We start from the raw sequence: 17,485 nt of genomic DNA, 5'->3' as shown, positions 1-17,485 counted from the left end.
TTAACAATTTTTTGTGTGTATAATCACCTGATTATAAGAATCGTGTTTTCGTTACCTTAGAATGAGCTGTTCATATCTACATAGGGAGCGGGCCCTCTTCACGGAGTCCGCCATGTTTCTACAGTAGCCCAGAACGAACAAGCCAAACACTGGCTCTAGAGAGGGCCATTCACATTTTCACGGTTTCGTGTCAGCCACCGTAGTTCTCCTACACGCTTAGCACACAGGAGTTGCAATCTGCAACCTCACTACTAGATGCCCCCAGATCCTACACACTGCACCTATAAGGCTGATGTACGTCACACATGCCGACTAAATCTGCACAGTGTCTAATTCTCAAGCAGTCAACAGAGCGCTCTTTCAAATATGATGTCAGTAACACAAAAAAATGAACTGAATGGACGGCTAGTAAACTACTCTTTGATATGGCTGTTTCTGTGTGCTGATTGTTTTCTCCTGTCTGTCATTAACACGCGTTATAAGTTAGTGTCACTACGAGCAGAAAAAAACATCGGTAAATCAACCCATGTGATGTAACCTGTACCCTTTTATACAGACGACATGTTTTCCTGCTGAGAAGGACCCTGACTCGATTTGTTCATAGCTGAATGGAAAATAATTACGCTGACCAGCGCAGCCCTGAGTGACGAGCAAAGAACAGGAAAGACCCCTAAAACTACTGTGCATTCAGCTAAGATCCTGTAACACTGTACATGTGAATATACTGTAGTATATAGATATAATCTGTACTGCTATTTCAGTAATGCTCCCTATGAGGGCTGTAAGTAATATCGCTCGATTGTGAGGTGACCTGCCCAGTAGAAACCAGATTATGTAACATATTTAAGATGACTGCTTTCTTGTACAATTTGCAGCTGAACTAACTAAAGAAGGGCAGAGCAAGCAAAATATGAAGATGTTCAGCATGGATGGAAAACCACCAAGAACCACTATTGTTAACTGGCAAAATGACGTTCACCTGAGTATATAAGGGATGGAAAAGACAATAAAAGCTCTCAGCTTTCTTGTACTAATTAAGCACAGACGACCATGTTTCGTGCGATCCTCGACATTCTGATGTGAAACCAAAATCACAAACTACACTGCCAGCTAGTCCTAAAAAAAACCCCACATTCATCTCATCTCCTTGTGACAAAAACATCCTATCCATACACTTTATACAACAGAGAGAACACAAAATCACTCAATATTTCCCTTTTTAACACAACGTTGTGTTTTTACATTATAAAAGTGATTTAAATATAAATATATACTGTTGATCAAAAAGCAAACAACCAGTGCCACCTTCCAATAAAGCATTTAGAAGATCTTCACCTGACGTAGGTGAAGGCAGTAGTAGTTGCTGTCATTCAAATATAATGTGATAAAAGCCATTTTTGCACAATTGTTATAAATGTCAAAGATGAGGCTCCGTGGGTGCAATCAATGTCCAACAGCACAAATGTATGACCACCGCCAAGCCAGACCTAGCGTGCATTGATCATTTCATTTCTTTGTCAGCGAAGTCGTGCATCAGTGGAAGACGTGGTGACCTTGCTGAATGGCTATAAGGTGAACTAGTGATATGTCATTTTGATGATTGCTGTCCAAAAGGTTCAGGTGGCTTTTGGGTCACCTCCCCTCCTCTCCTCTGAGAGCGAGGCTACACATCGGTTTGTGTGACGGCCAGTATGGCTTCTTCAGGCAGCAGGGATGGATCACTAAGTATGGACGTGGTTGTACTCAGCTGGCGAAGAGTACTCAGCACCACTGAAATACAAGAAACCACATTTTAATAACCATAAACACACTGATTGTAAAACACAGCATTTTGAAGCTAACTGTTGTGCAATGTATCCTTACAGAGTTCTACACAGAAGGCGTGTACTTCATTCTAGGGTAATGATAGAAATCTGTTGACGTTACCATACATTATCAGATCCACTAACTGTCATTGCTAAAGTCAGACTGAGTCAGGAATCATGACTGCTGCATTAAACAAAGCCAGGTTTTCCAGGATGCATAGGAACCCTCCCTGTGTGTCATGCTAAGGACAGTGACTCAGGGGAATTCAAACAAAATGTCTTACAACCAATGATTTAACTGCAGGACACTCATTGCATCATTCAATTTGAGGGGGACAACACAGCACAGAGTGATAAGCTTCTTAATTATTTAGTTTTCTACAGCGGTGCAATCCCAGCCTCCAGCGAGCTGCTAAAACTGCGGCTTTAATGATAGAAATCTGTTGACGTCACCGTACATTATCAGATCCACTAACTGTCATTGCTAAAGTCAGACTGAGTCAGGAACAAAAGCGTAATATTTTGACGAAGTGGAAGGTGAAAAAAAAAACTTTTGGAAAGTGTGATCATCGCTATTTCTGCCCATGAGATTGAAAATGGAGTAATTTCATCATAAATAAAATGAGATGCACGATTAAATTTCCTGTCGTGTCATGGCTGCTTGATAGCTGCTTGAAAGAAACAGAGATAGTGACAGGAAGTATAAAACCTTAAGTATTTGAACTGCACACAGTGGTGATCTAACACTTTGCAGCTGGAAGGAAGTCCCTGCCGGGCATAAATGCAAATTAATCGCAAATTTGTATCTGTTCAAAATGAACCCACAAAGATAAAACAAACAGAACATACAAACAAACAAACAGCACATTCTTGATCACTGATAATAGCAGCCACGTCCATACTTTAACTAGGTAAAGAGCAGTTTCTCATTAAAAGGTAGATAGATGAAAAAACACTTGCATCTGGAAGGGAGTCCCTGCTGGGCTGCAAAGGGTCCACAACTACTGATCCTTTCTGTTGCAACCATAGAGTAGGTGGGCTGGTGACATGCGGTTTGTGCTGGATGTCTATGAGAAATAGTTGTTTACTTACTGGGTCTGAGCATTGGAAGGGAGCAGTGACGATCGAGCCATTGCAGTGTGGTCTGACACAGCTCTGCCCTGCTTGTAGTTGACACCATCGCGTTGAACGACTCAAAGAGAGGCTTGATAATGATGCTGAACTAGAATGGATGATGGTCAAGGGTCAAATTATACTACAGAGACAGACAAATGCAATTCTGCCAGACAATTCCCCCAGACTCGGATAACTGGCACATCTGCAGCTTTTACCACCACATGCTTCAATTTGTGGGTTGCTTAACCTGAAAAAGTATGCAACTAACAAAATCAGAGCTGCAACGATTAATCGATTAGTTGTCAACTATTAAACTAATCGTCAACTATTTTGACAATCGAATAATTGGTTTGAGTAATTTTCTAAAGAAAAAAAAAGTCAAAATTCTCTTATTCAAGCTTCTTAAATGTGAATATTTTCTGGTCTCTTTACTCCTCTATGACAGTAAACTGAATATCTTTGAGTTGCGGACAAAACAAGACATTTGAGGACGTCATCTTGGGCTTTTGGAAACACTGATCGACATTTTTCACCATTTTCTGACATTCTATAGACCAAACAACTAATCAATTAATCAAGAAAATAATCGACAGATCATTCATCAACGTTAGTTGCAGCCCTAAACCAAATCAGAGATGGATTTGGGTTCCTTGGTAAAGAAAAATCTATAGATAAAATTTGTCATCAAAATGCATGCATTGTCATTGTCTAATGGATTCACTGCACACTGTATATCGTGCCAAAACATAAGGAGCTCTGTCAGAGATAATTAGTGCCCCTGATAACAAATACATGGCTACTGCATTAGTAGATAACAACAAAGCAATTCCCCTTCTAAAATACAGTGCGACTGGTAAAACTGTCAGGACTAACAGTAGCTTGGTTTTCCTCCTGAGTGAATGGAAGTTTTTAAAATGTTTCAGTTGTGTATCATTTACTTTCTATTACGTCTGCCTTTACTGTGCATGACGCAGGATATAATCATTCAGTGTATCAGTTTGATCTGAACTCTGTGTTATTGATAAGCAGCAAACGGTGTCAGAGCTCCTTCATTGAAGGATACGATCCAGAACTTCCAGTTCTGAAGAGTGCGGTTCTTTACGTATTCATTGAACCTGTCTTGCATGTGGTCGAAGCGATTCCGCCTGACGGGTACCCCTGTCGCAGGCAGCTGTTCGTGACACGAGCTGTGGTTGAACAGTGACAAGAGACAGAAACAGTTGAGTGAACAGGTAATGTGTTAAGTGTCTGTATATCAGAAAAGGGGTGATGCGTATACGATGTTTTAACAGCATACTTAATGGAGACGTTGAGCTCCTCTATCTCCTCCCGTAGTCTCTTGACCTCTTCCTGCATCTGCTGCCTCTCCTGTTGGAGCTTCCCAATGTGATCCACTGTCTTCTGCAATGTGACTGCATTACTGATCTAAAATGCACACAGTTAGCAAATTAAATATTTAAAATTACTACTATATATATATGAAACAAAAACTGTGCACAATCATGGCCGAAGATAAGGATGTCCTGAATGTATTATGGATGTTTTATGGAGACGCACAGACTTACATTAGATTGTGCCTTTAGAGTTGGAACCAGGTTGCAGAGTGTTTTAAAGCCAATGTTTATGTTTGATCGTCTCTTTTGCTCAGCAGATATGTGTGTTGTCCTCCGGCTCTGTCACACAACAGCAGTGGAAATGTTACACAGAGGTTTACTGAGATTGTGGCATTAATTACAGAGGAAAGGGGGGAATGCTTCGGATATAACAAACAAGGTTATACATTTGGCCAGGCATTAAATTCAGTCTGTCTTAATTCATTTTTAGCTGTGGGATTTATGGCTTTCCATCTACATTGTTTAACACAAATTGACATTTCATTTTCATTAAAATGTCAAGGTTTGAGGAGAGAAACATAAACACACACAAACCTGATTTTGTTCACTCTTTACCAGAGGTGTACTGCTGCTGCTAATCAGTGACTGAGGACTAGGAACTTGATCCAGTCCAAGTGGTGATCCTTGACCTGATACTGGCTGACTGGGACCTGGAAAGAAAGAACTTGTAAAACGTTGTGTGTTTTTGGAGTTATGATGTGCTTTCTGGGCAGAGTGCTGTCTCACCGACACTAGAAGAGGCTTTCTGATTTTTGCGGCTGGAAGACTTTTCTTTGGGGACAATCGGCTGGGGAGACTTCTGTGTCTGAGACACAACACGAAATCCAGGAGCCTGAGACACGTGAAGAGAGAACAAATAGACAAGACATAAAAAAAGGGCACACGACTGATAGAATCTTTCTTTACTTTGTGACGGATCACCTGAGTTTCAAGTTTGAATTTCAAATTTATGAATTATAAACATCACAGAAAAAATGAACAATGAAATGTAAATATTTAAAACGTTTCCTAATTTTCTATTGGCAACTCAGTAATGTCAAGACCCAGTGTGGCGTAATAGCTGAAAACATACCCCTCCAAGTTGAGAAGGAGTGATGACCACTCCAGTGTTACGGACCACATCTGCTTTCAGAGGTGCTGGTGTAACAATGACAGCATTGGCGTGACCTGGGAACGGGGCTGAGAGAATGAACATTGACAGTGTTAGTTTTATGTGTATTCATACGTGGAATTTTTGACATATGGGTCCCCTCTGCCTTTTCCCTCTGTGGCTACTCTGTCTATGCAGAATATAAACTCTGTGGTTTACATAAGTCTTATCATTTTTATTCTTTTTGAACAGCGTTCAGGCCAAAAATTACACAATTTAACATCTTGAAACTGAATCTTTACTAAGATAAGCTGTTCTATTAAAATTAAAGCAAGGGGCACCCTTGTGGCCAAATCCATTATTGTCAGCCATGGATGTATACATCGATGCTAACAGCTTGATCTGGGCTGCTTGAATGCATTTAACGTCAGCTGATTTGACCCAAACATTAAAAATAATTAAAAAAAACTTTTGTTTTCTCTTGATAATAAGTTAATTCTTTCATTGAGGAGTTAACTAACTAACTAATGACGTAATTAACTTCTGATCTCGAGATAATGGCATTATAAAAATGTCTGAATATCACAACTAGTATATCAAGTATATTAACAGTTGTCAAAATGCCAATACAGCTCCATTGGAAATCTGCCAGCAGATGTTTTTTCTGTGTGTGCCAAAATAAATTATCAGTGGTACTGGTGACCCAGATATGCGTACAAAAATGGCTGTGAATCAATATGACTGAATAAGAAAGGCTTGAGCGCTATCTTGTGGTAATTAAGTTAAAGTGACGCAGCTCCACTGACAGCTCAACAATGTTAAACCCACAATGTGTCCAAATGCAGAAGCATCATCTTGATCTTGAGATCAGAAACAACAGACCTGTGAGGATGAGGTGGGACTGGGGGAGGGTGTTAGCAGGAGCGATCCTTTGCACAGGGCGGGTTTTGTTGGCACTGGATGACTGAAAGGGGCGAGGCAGGGCAAAAGTCTGAGGGTGCTGGACAGGAGCGGCAGGTAAAGGAGCCAAGGGCTGGAGCTGGGAAGGAGGAGGTTGTGAGGATATGGAGCTATAGTCTGAGGCGTGGCTGAAGGTGGGGGCTGTATCGCTGGGTGTGACAGCAGAGGAGGCCGTGTGTACGATCACAGTTGGTGCTACGGTCTCATCCAGTGCTGAGGTGTTGTCCAAGGGAGATGGACCCATGGTTGCTGCTGAGGCCATGTCCTGAACTGGAAGGCACTGTACCAGAGGATCATGGGATAATGAGACTGAGGAGACTACTGCTTGATCACTGGGTGCCACCTGCCCAGGAAACAGAGGCATGTAGTTTTGTCCATAGGCAGCATCACCGCCAACTGTTCGACTGGTTTGACTGGTTTGACTGGCCATGGGAGAGGGGATGGGCAGGGGGCAAGGAGGGGAGATGTGGTTGCTGGTGAGCAGGGAGGACATTAACTGGGCCTGGCGAGGGATGACAAAGGAGAAGGGAACAAACACACTTAGTCCTTTCTTCTAGTGCAATATCAAACAGAAGAGACACAGTTCTATGTAAGTTCATATTAAAAGACAATTTCTCTCTTTTGTGCTGGTTAAGATTATGACAGTAAAAGGGCCGTCTTAATACACACTCTAAACCTTTCATATGGTTTATTTATTTGTCAGCAATGACAATGTCAGAAGTGGATTCATTATTCATTCAAATATTAATGAATAACTGAATTTTCTGGCTGCTCAATATTGACACTGCAGTTTAATCTTCACAACTGCAACCAACTTGCACTTCAGAAAACACTAATTTTCCTAATGTCACTTGACAGTCTGGCAGAATTGTGGACAAATCTCTGTCAAACTAGCTGCATTTATATCGGTCTTTCTATTCACCCAGTTCACGCAGATGCAAAATACATATCTTTTAATTCTTTTAAGTTAATGTTTCAACTGGAGCAAAATAAAATAGGACACGTCCAATAGCTTCCAGTGAATTGAATAATAGATTTTAGATCCTTATACTTGTTTAAAAACCTGTCCATTAGCATGCCCATAACTACACTAACATGCTGCCGTCTTTGGTATGGCTCTCAGATACAGTTACTGTTGTCTTTTTGTACCGAAAAGTCAGAAGAGTAGATATCCCTCTTGAGGAGAAGCTGTGTATGTTATGGTTGGCATCTATCGTGATCACCGTCGCATGGCAGCGCCCTTGATCATTACAGTATATGCCTGCTTCAGGCCCTACAACTGTAATGTGGTTATGGGAAATGGCATCCTACCTTGCTTTGGAGAAATTAACCCATGTGGTCAGAGGGAAATCAAATCAATTCGGGGAAATATGGGACACTTTTATGCAATTTCTGGAATGTGATCAGGCTGAAATGAATGAGTGAAATTGATAAATACACTGACGAGCACCCATAAAAAAAATACTATACCTCTTACTAATATATTATTATTATTATTATTATTATTATTATTATCATCATCATCATTGCTAGTGTTATTTTATTTATTTAATTTCTCCCTGAATATTTGATGTTGAGGGTAGGGCGAGGGGTGTTTGCGAAGGTCAAGGTATATAAGACTGTAAGGTCTTTCAATGTTAAAAAACAATAATGTTAAATGATAAAGTTGCATTTATGGACCCAACAGAAAATATGGCCAAATAAATAACTTCTGGGAAAGCTTCAAGGAGGAAGACAGCATGAACGAGAAGAAAAACATTTGTGTGTTGAGTGTTTGATACTCAAAAGAATACACGAAGCAGTTTGAGCAGCAAGTCATGTATGAAAAGTGCTTCGTAAATAAAGTTTAGTAATATTATTATGTTACATAGATTTCTTTGTGTAACTACTACATTAAGACAGAAAGATGGTAGAAGACATGGAAAAAAACAACAACAAAAAGTTTTGAATCTAGGAAAAATAACAGTCCTTGAACAGACTGTCATCATGGTGGTGTGTGTTAGGGACTGTGCCTTGGGTTGGTGTTTACCTGTGACTGAGAGTTGCTGCTGGGTAGAGGGGTGACAGATGGTGCAGTGGGTGAAACAGAGGGGAAGACGGGCTGACGGAGGCTGTGAAATAAGTCTGGAACAAGAGTCTCTATGTTAGCAAGAGGTTAGTACAACCACACTACTTTTTGTGTTAGGCTACTGCTTTAGCAGAGTTACTATAACATGTGCGTTTGATTCCTGTAAAGTGTGCACTATTAGAGTATGTGCAGCTATGGGTGGGGCCTTACTCCTACCTTGCAGTGGATCAAAGGAGTCCATGAAGTCTAGGTTGGGTTGTAGAGGGATGAGTCCTGGTTGGATCATGTCTGCGTTCCCTGCATGAGCTGTGGAAGAGGCAGAGGTAGGGGGAAGACATGCCAGTAGTGCCAACAGGGAACGATAGATAAAATAGACTAATGATTTTCTCACCAATCTCCCGTGGATTAGGCCAGGCTATGGGCTGGTGTGAGGCCAATGTAGAGAACAACGTGTCTGAAAACTCAGACATCAGAACGTCCATGTCAAAGAGGGGGTCCATCTCCATGGGGAGAGGAGTTTCATTATTCCTGCGAGAGTGACGGCGTGCAGCGGTCTCTTCATCCTGATAAAAGGAGACACGGAGCATGTCTGGAGAGACTTCCCCAAACAGCGATAGCTGCTCCTCTGGTCCCTTTGAGAGCGCAAAATGCAACCACCAAGCCAGTTAATTTCACACAAGCATGCAGTGTTGAGTACAGCACACACAGGATGGCACTAAACTAATAAACAACACTTGGTCTCCACACTTCATCCACTACTCTTAAATAATAAATCACCTCATCTACATTATATATGGATATATATATTTGTGTCTGTCAGAAAGTTACAAGCCAAATTAAGTAGAGCTGCAATGATTAATCGATTAGTTGTCAACTTTAAATTAATCTCCAACTATTTTGATATTCGATCAGTTTGAGTTATTTTTTTAAGAAAAGAAATTTCTCTGATTCCAGCTTCTTAAATGTGAATATTTTCTGGTTTCTTTACTCCTCTATGACAGTAAACTAAATATCTAAATATCTTTGAGTTGTGGACAAAAAAAGATTTGGGCTTTGGCAAACATCGATCGACATATTTCACCATTTTCAGACATTTTACAGACCAAACAACTAATCGATTAATCAAAAAAATATTCAACAGATTAATCAACAATGAAAATAATCGTTAGTGGCTGCCCTAGAATTAAGTGAAACGAGCCAAAATAACTTTGTTTGCATAGTCAAAGATGATCTATTAAAAAGTACATAATAATGTGAAGGTGACTGGGTTAGCATGGGTTAATTCCATTAATATCAACATCTGGTTGAACAGATGCTGATAGTAATGTTCATGTTGGTACTAGCAGCACTTTGGTGGGTTGAGCAGGATGCAGTTTTGCGTACCTTAAGCAAGCTTGAGAGGTCATCATCCTTGTGCTTCTGTAACTGTAAAAGAGAAAGTGAGAGCTGCATTAGATAAATATTACTGTTTATGACCAATCAAACAAACAGGACGCACTTACGAAATACCCAGAACTATTACATTGCATTTATAAAAAAAGACCTGAACAATACAATACCCTTTTTTTAAAGTATGTTCTCCACTTATGGTATTCTCTTATGACGATTTCAATTCGTCTTTTCCAGCATTTCCCGTCTGATCCACTGCCCTGCAGAAGTAAGACAGAGATAGTCCATAACAAACACACAGCACAAAGAAAGGAAGAGACAACGGAAAAATGTTTGAAGAGCATGAACATAAAATGACAAGAAATAACACAAAGTTGCTATTGCTGCTTGTGCAACACATGATGATCACATTTTTCCTGTCTTTACCTCTGCAGGACGATGGACGTCCATGTCCATATTTCCATCCAGCGGAGTTGCAAAGTGACAAACAGGATTCTCCCTTCTCTCCACATCTGGGGGAAGAAAAACAACCTCAAAGTTGAAATACACATTCCCTTTAATTCATTCTGGAGAATTACATTTACAACACAATAAAAAAAAAAAATCTTACAGCACACATTGCTTAAAGTTTACAAAAGAACAGTCATGGCTGAACTCATAGCTCAAGAAAAGCTTGACCCAGTTTGTGTTTATATTTGAAACTTGAACGAGAGTTGCTATCAATCACTGTCACAAAACCGCTCATGGCATGTAAACAAACTGATACTACTGCAGCAAGCTGCAAAGACGGTGCCAATATTTATATTGAAATTATACAAAACAGAACCCATTTTCATACTGTAATAGTTCATGATTTTACAGATTATGTTGCCAATACTGTTGAACCAGATCCTCATGTCCTCACGCATGCTACAGCTTGATTAAAGAAGTGTTAAAATACTAAACAATACAGTCTACAGTCTACAAATGAAAGAAGAGCTCTTACACTGCATATACCAGGCTCTCCATATGGCGTTGTTGAGGCGGATCTTGTCTCTCCAAAGCAGTTTTAGACCTTTGAAGTTCTTCCATTTGGGAGATACCAACTTACCACTGAAAAGACAAGAAAATTAACAGTGAGATAATTTCTCAAGAGATTAGAGACACGAGACATTTGGTGAAACAAATCAGCAGAAGAAGCCCTGATATTCTTGCTTGTTGAGGATAAAAAACTAAATCCACAGGCTTATAAAATGCTGACTCAATCTTCTACCCCACAACAACACAACACCTCAACATGGATTTTTTCAAACGTTTGATTTGTCATTAATCTATTCTGCTAAACTTTAATAACTTGACACTAGCAGGAAGAAATGCTTTACAAAACCTGGTTTTGACATTAATACTGACGCTTGACAATGACCCAAACCCTTAATACTGAAGAGTGACGCTTGCTCGCTGTAACACTGAGCCAGCGTCCATCACTCAGTAAAAGGTAAGAAAGCACCGTTTGGTAACAAGAGTTACATGACGGATGACTGACTGTGTCACTGAGAGACTGGCCTGTGAGAGTGGCTCCTAATACCAAAAACACTAGACTCTGGAACAATGTGTATAATTTACAAATGACAAAAGATTTGTAATTTTTTAAATACATTTCACACAAAAAAAACACATTACTCAGTCATTACTGACAGAAAGGGTGATTTTTCTCTTGACACAGGAACAGAAACTCTACCCTGAGAATCAGAGTGCACAACTAATTAAAAAAGAAAACTGTACAGGTCAGTTTGACCTACAATGGCAGCAGTGTATTGAAAAGACTTCAAGAGATAAAGCAAGCAAAACAAACAAGCAGGAATCTACCAAGGTCAAGCCCAAGTTACAACGATAGATACAAGTGTGATATGGAGATACGGAGTCAAATAAACAGAGTGGAAACACACGTGTGCTATTAAATGTAAAACAAGGAGACATCGGAGGAATTCATCAGTGCGCACTTTTATGGCTACAGTATGTGAAATTCATGATGATAGTACAGTGCCTTTACTATAGCCGTGGACAGTAGGGCTGCATGACTTTGAAAAAAATATGTAATTGTGATTATTTTGACTGATATTGCAATTGCGATATAAGAGGAATAATAATTTTTACATCATTATTTTAATTTCTATTGTAAAATATGTTTTCTTAAGTCTTTAGAATATGATGTGTAGGTCAGAACATCTCTGTAGCACCACAATATTTAATTTAAAATGGTATTTTGACACACAGTTTAACAAATATTGTGCCTGCTGCAATTTGAAAATTGCAGCAATTTGAAAATTGCAGCAGGCCATATTACAATTTCGATAAAATTTCGATTAATTGTGCAGCCCTAGTGGACAGTCTGTTTCTGTAATATTTTGTTCAAACAGGCAGTAATAAAGAGCCAAGTTGCCCCATAATGGACTGAAACGTTGTGGCCTCAAATACTGCTGGTATGAAGTTTAACTGAGTGTATTAACACTGTTGCACTATAACAGTAACATTCACCAACTTTTTAAAATGTAAGTCAAATGACATGACTAAAGTTTATGTTTCATTTTAACCAGACAGGAGAAAAAAATTTACAAGAAAGTATTTTTTCTTATTTCTAATCTGCTCTGATAGAGAAATATTTATCCCAATCCAACAGGATGAGCTCACAGTTTCCTTCTTTCCTCTCCTGTTACTCTCTGTCCTTCCTGTCCCGTGTCTTCCAGTTGTCATTTGTGTGCTTACTTTTTGTATGAGTACTGTATGTGTAGGAGCTATGTATTTGTTGTTTTACTAATAATAAGTAGTATTGTTTGATTGCTCTATCTAGACGTTTGTTTTATTTAGATTTGATTTTTGTGTTTTCTTTTGTTAGTTATTTGTTTAGTTAAATTATTTTCTTGTTTAGTATATTTAGTTTTTGCGTAACTTAGTAGTATGTTTTGTTTTGTTTGTGAATTGGGTAACACTGTGGACACACACGGTGGTAGGCAGGCAGGTATAGGACCGGCACACACCTGGGTGCAAGAGAGGCAGCAACAGCCATGATTTCTTTGTTCTTTCGTTTGCTTGTTTGTTTTTTGGAGACATAAATCATAAGAAAGCAGAAACTTTGCATGAACTATGGACTCTTTTGCTTGCATATACCACATACCCACGGTGCGTCACCGATACATAAATAATCACTTCTCTCTGTTTCGGATGAATGACAACAGCAGAACAGTAACTGGTAGTAGTGCTTTCCTGCTCTATAAATAGATGAGTCCAAGTTGGTGCCATTAGCAAAGTCAGAGGGAATCCTCTGAGCAGCTGGCTCTGCACCAACGTCACACTAACACTACAGCTGTAAACAGAGACCCTTGGGGAACGTGAGCCCAGACGTTTCTTTACAACTCACCTCTTAATATCTTGTGAACTGGATTTAAACCCAACTTTAGTTTTCACCTTTTAGTTTGTATCGTTACACTGCTTTAACATTGTCTGAAGTCTAAAAACGTATCTACATTCACTGTCCTGGTTTTTTGTCTTTGTTCGCCTTTTAAAAGGACACTGGGCTGCATTATGAATTACATCTTTTAATTGACGTCACTCAACACAATGCTTTTTCACGCTGTTTGTCAGACGGAGTAAAATATTTGAGGACATTGATTTGAGCTCTGGTAACTCTTCAGGGTCATCTTTCAGTGGTTGTTACATTTATTGGCTAAAGGATAAATACAAAATTAAATTGGCTAATATGTGACACAATTATTTTTAGAGGACCTGGCAGGTTTCATAATGTGAAACAATGACTGAACGAGTCTGGCAGTGTGCCTGCTGGCGTTTGAGCAGCATTATCAAAACAATACACTATTTCTGCGGTCATGACAGAAAGAATGATTTAAGATCCGTCTGATAACATTGAAGACTTGCACAGACCGTGACAACTTTGGCGAGACATGCTAAAAGCCTCCTGGCAGTTAATTTTACCATGCGCTCCTGTTCCTGAGTGCGTCTTAAAACCGTTCCACGCCAAGAACAAATATCTCTTTCAAGAGCAATGTGATCTGAGTTCATCAGGTCCTGTCCTCACGGTGCTCATAATGCCCCAATAGAGTACCACAATAAACCAGTGCTGGTAATTAACAAGTGCATGAACTCAAGTACTGAACTGAAGTTTGAGGTGATTGTGCTTTACAATAAAAACATAACATAAGCTTATAAAATATAATGCAAATATAATTGTTTCCAGTGGTTTCAAACCTTTTTGGCTCGGGACCTCTTACAAAAAAGCAGCATGTAATTCTCACATGGTTTCATAGCAATAACTGTTTGGGGTCAAAAGAGGTAAAACTCTAAAATGAAATATGAATATACATTTGTGTAGGAGCACTTTTTTTTATCTTCTTCTTTGGTACCCCATTAATCATCTCACAACCCCCCAGATTTATCTTGTGACTTTTAGAAGGGAGTCCCGACGAGGAATGCATCAATCCCACTATTTCAGTCTTGACACCGATAGCTGAGCTTTGCGTATCGGCCGATACCGAGTAACGATCCGATACCAGGGTTCAATTAATAAGCTGTTTTCCTCACTGTGTGGAAGTGACTGGGATCCTTCTTTTATGTGTAAGGCAACATCAGGCTTTGACTTAAACATTGCTGTCTTAACTTTGTAAAACAAAATGTAACAAATAAATATAAATTTAGTGAATTACAATTTTTAATGCAGCAACAAATTGGTCAAAACTTAAACAGGAATTAAAATCCCAGTATATAATGTATATTGTATATAAACGTAGAATTCAATTGAATAGATCGACCTCATTGTCACCGATATCCAATCCAACTACTTGAGTCAGTATCGGCCCGATATCGGTGCATCCCTTGGACTCCCAACCCTTGGATGGGAACAACTGGACTGAACTATCTAAATGTACATGTTAAAACAATCTCAACCTTGATCAACTATTGGTACATCCTTATATATAAGGTGATTATATATAAACACTTTTAAATCTAAAATGAAGGCTTTAGAAGCAGACTCTATGGCATGCCAATGTTTTAGCCCCCTTGTTGTACAGCTGACACACAGAAAAGTTCCTTTTTGTCCCTCCATTTGTCTTTAGATAGTTCTCTTTCAATGCAAATTTTAGTGATTTTAGTGTTTGTGAATTGTATTTTATCTCTATTTGTGTCTGTGTCTGCAACTTTGTGTTCTTGCTGCTGACCGTCTTGGCCAGGTCTCAATGGGACTAACCTGGTTAAATAAAGGTTAATTAAAAAATAAAATAAAAACTACCACAGTAAAATGCTGCTAAGGCGTTGCTGCATTACAATCTGATAATTTCATCAGTCATGGGGAGGCATTTTATCTGCAGATTTCTTTAATTCTGATAATACACCAGTACATTTAGGAGGACTTTTACTTGTGATTGAGGATGTTTATCATGTGGTATTGGTACTTTTATTTAATGCAGCAACAAATTGGTCAAATCTTAAACAGGAATTAAAATTCCAGTATATAATGTATATAGTATATAAACATAGAATTGAATTGAATAGATCGACCTTATTGTCACCGATATCCAATCCAACTAATTGAGTCAGTATCGGCCCGATATCGGTGCATCCCTAGGACTCCCACCCCTTGGATGAGAACAACTGGACTAAACTACCTAATAGTACATGTTAAAACAGTCTCAACCTTGATCAACTACTACAGTAAAATGCTGCCAACGCGTTGATGCATTACAATCTGATAATGTCATCAGTCAGGCATTTAATCTGCAGATTTCTTTAATTTTTATAATAAACTCGGAAAAAAAAGTTTGGAAATTTGTGTTTGGTGGATTATTTCTCCGTTGTTACAATGCTAATAGGCATTGTATTTTATGTGGTTGGAAAGCCTGTTTATTTACCTTCACAATGATGTCCAACTTGTAAGGATCATGCATTTGTTGGATGAGCAGCACAGCTGATTATGTGGGTAGCGCCCAAGTAAAATTTGCCAAAATGCTCTGCCAATGCAATACATCAGTACATTTAGGAGGACTTTTACTTGTGATTGAGGATGTTTATCATGTTGGTTTATTTTATTTAAGTAAAGGGGTCTGAGCACTTCCTTTATCACAATCATGCAGGAAGTTACAAGAAAAAGGAGACTCGTGACTTCAATTTCCCCCAGTGTGTCCCAGGCATGACCTTTTTTGATGTGCACATGTGACCTCAACTTGAACCTGGTGAGGAAGAAGAGCTACACAGCAGACAGCATGGAGGAGGGTGTGTTACAGATGTGTTATAATAACAACAACAACATACCTGTACGCCAGAGTCATGCACTCAAACAGCTTGGTCAGAGAGGCGTCTATGGAGAGGTGAGACATGCTCGCCTTGCCAAAGTGGTAGGTCTGACAGGTCTGCTTGTTGACAGTGTCGAAGTCGTAGCCCTTCTTGGGAGGGTGCTCGCTGTGCGGAGAGGACACCATGAAGTGTCCACTGTGGATGATCTGAGTCTCCAGCCCGTCCTCTGTCCTCCTGAAACCCAGCAGCAGATGAGTCTCCTCCGCGTCCGAGTCCTCCTCCTGCTCCTGCTTCACACACGGAGGAGGAACACGGTATGCCTGCAGCAGAGACATCTTAACTCGCCACACAGACAGACAAATAGCTAACGTTAGCCAGCAGAGCTACAGCAGAGCTAGGACACTACTCTCTCTCTCATGAGGCTCTTTGAGGTTAAAGTTTGTCAACTTCCAGCCACAAAGTCCGAGTCCTCGGTTCACTCATTGTTTAGAGCTGCTGGTAGTTCATGGCTAGAGTTAAGTTGAGTTGTTGTTGTGTTGTTTAGTTCAGTTGACGTAGCTCTTTGAGTCGCAGCGACCAGCTGACACACTGCAGCCTTCAGCTCCTCTCTGTGTGTGGAGCAGGAAGTTCCTGAGCTACAGCGCTCCTGATTGGTCGGAGAGTCACAAGCCCCGCCCACTGAGACACTCAAAATAAACCTGAAGAGACAGGTCGCTCTCACAACCACTCCTGACCGGTTTAGAGCTGCTAATGAAAACTATTATTACTGGAAATGTGTCAAAATTATCTAGGTTTCAAATGACTACAATGACAATAAATATAGAAAATAATTAATTAATTATAGTGTTGTTTACTACCTGTGTTAAATTATATAATAATACAAATAATACAAATAATAATACAATACCATAATACAATAATACTTCATTGTCAGACAGGTCTGAAATTTGTTTTGCATCACAGCAGCTCCATTTGCAACATCACAAAAAGGACAAAGATAAGAAACACGGATACGTACATTTAAAGGGACTATTTGTAACTTTGTGCACGCATAAATGTAGCGGGTCGTCACACATGCGCGCTCGCATATGCGCGTTCGCGTGTAGCCGCTGTACCCTCCTCCTCTGCCTGCTCGCCTTCACTCAGACAGCTCAGCTCGCTCCACCTCTAGACGTGAACACGCGTTCACTCCACACTGCAGAACAGTTAGTTTAGCTCTGAGAATATCTAGTGAATGCACAGGGGACGTTTGTGCAGAAATAACTGCTGCAGCTCCTCCAGACCAACAGAGGTTTTCCGTGTCTTGTGAAGTGACGGAACTCTACAGAGATTTACGTTGTCTTCTTGTTACCGACCGGGTGCCGGTGTCTCCTCTGCTCTCTCC

The 17,485-nt window shown here is 39.8% G+C and overlaps 1 protein-coding gene across 2 annotated transcripts; it reads right to left on the bottom strand.

Annotated features, from left to right (window-relative positions):
• Positions 1–158: 158 nt before the first annotated feature.
• Positions 159–16,729, bottom strand: LOC119492862 (MLX interacting protein). Of its 2 annotated transcripts, none has more exons than XM_037777714.1 (17): positions 16,120–16,729; positions 10,808–10,914; positions 10,249–10,334; positions 9,993–10,082; positions 9,817–9,858; positions 8,825–9,065; positions 8,650–8,739; positions 8,395–8,489; positions 6,288–6,867; positions 5,388–5,494; positions 5,042–5,147; positions 4,850–4,965; positions 4,487–4,594; positions 4,219–4,346; positions 3,985–4,108; positions 2,898–3,027; positions 159–1,770 (listed from the first exon to the last, which is right to left on the bottom strand). In XM_037777714.1, exons 1-17 carry the CDS (start codon positions 16,434–16,436, stop codon positions 1,664–1,666), a joined length of 2,574 nt encoding a protein of 857 aa, XP_037633642.1. In that variant the 5' UTR covers positions 16,437–16,729; the 3' UTR covers positions 159–1,663. The 2 variants fall into 2 exon arrangements, with proteins under 2 accessions (XP_037633642.1, XP_037633643.1); XM_037777715.1 differs by having other exon boundaries at positions 8,825–8,996.
• Positions 16,730–17,485: the final 756 nt, after the last annotated feature.

Source organism: Sebastes umbrosus, chromosome 8 (genome assembly GCF_015220745.1).
Source record: "Sebastes umbrosus isolate fSebUmb1 chromosome 8, fSebUmb1.pri, whole genome shotgun sequence".
Taxonomy (NCBI): Eukaryota; Metazoa; Chordata; class Actinopteri; order Perciformes; family Sebastidae; genus Sebastes; species Sebastes umbrosus.
Note: the sequence above shows the minus strand (reverse complement) of the source record. Positions and strands in the feature narration are given on the sequence as shown.

Excerpts from the sequence above, each read along its gene's own strand:
- LOC119492862 (XM_037777714.1), bottom strand. The coding sequence starts at position 16,436 with ATGTCTCTGCTGCAGGCATACCGTGTTCCTCCTCCGTGTGTGAAGCAG. Across the intron at positions 4,595-4,849 it reads TAAAGAGTGAACAAAATCAG|AGCCGGAGGACAACACACAT; the intron begins GTTTGTGTGTGT and ends GTTGTGTGACAG. Across the intron at positions 3,028-3,984 it reads AGAACTGGAAGTTCTGGATC|TTCAGCATCATTATCAAGCC; the intron begins GTATCCTTCAAT and ends CATCCATTCTAG.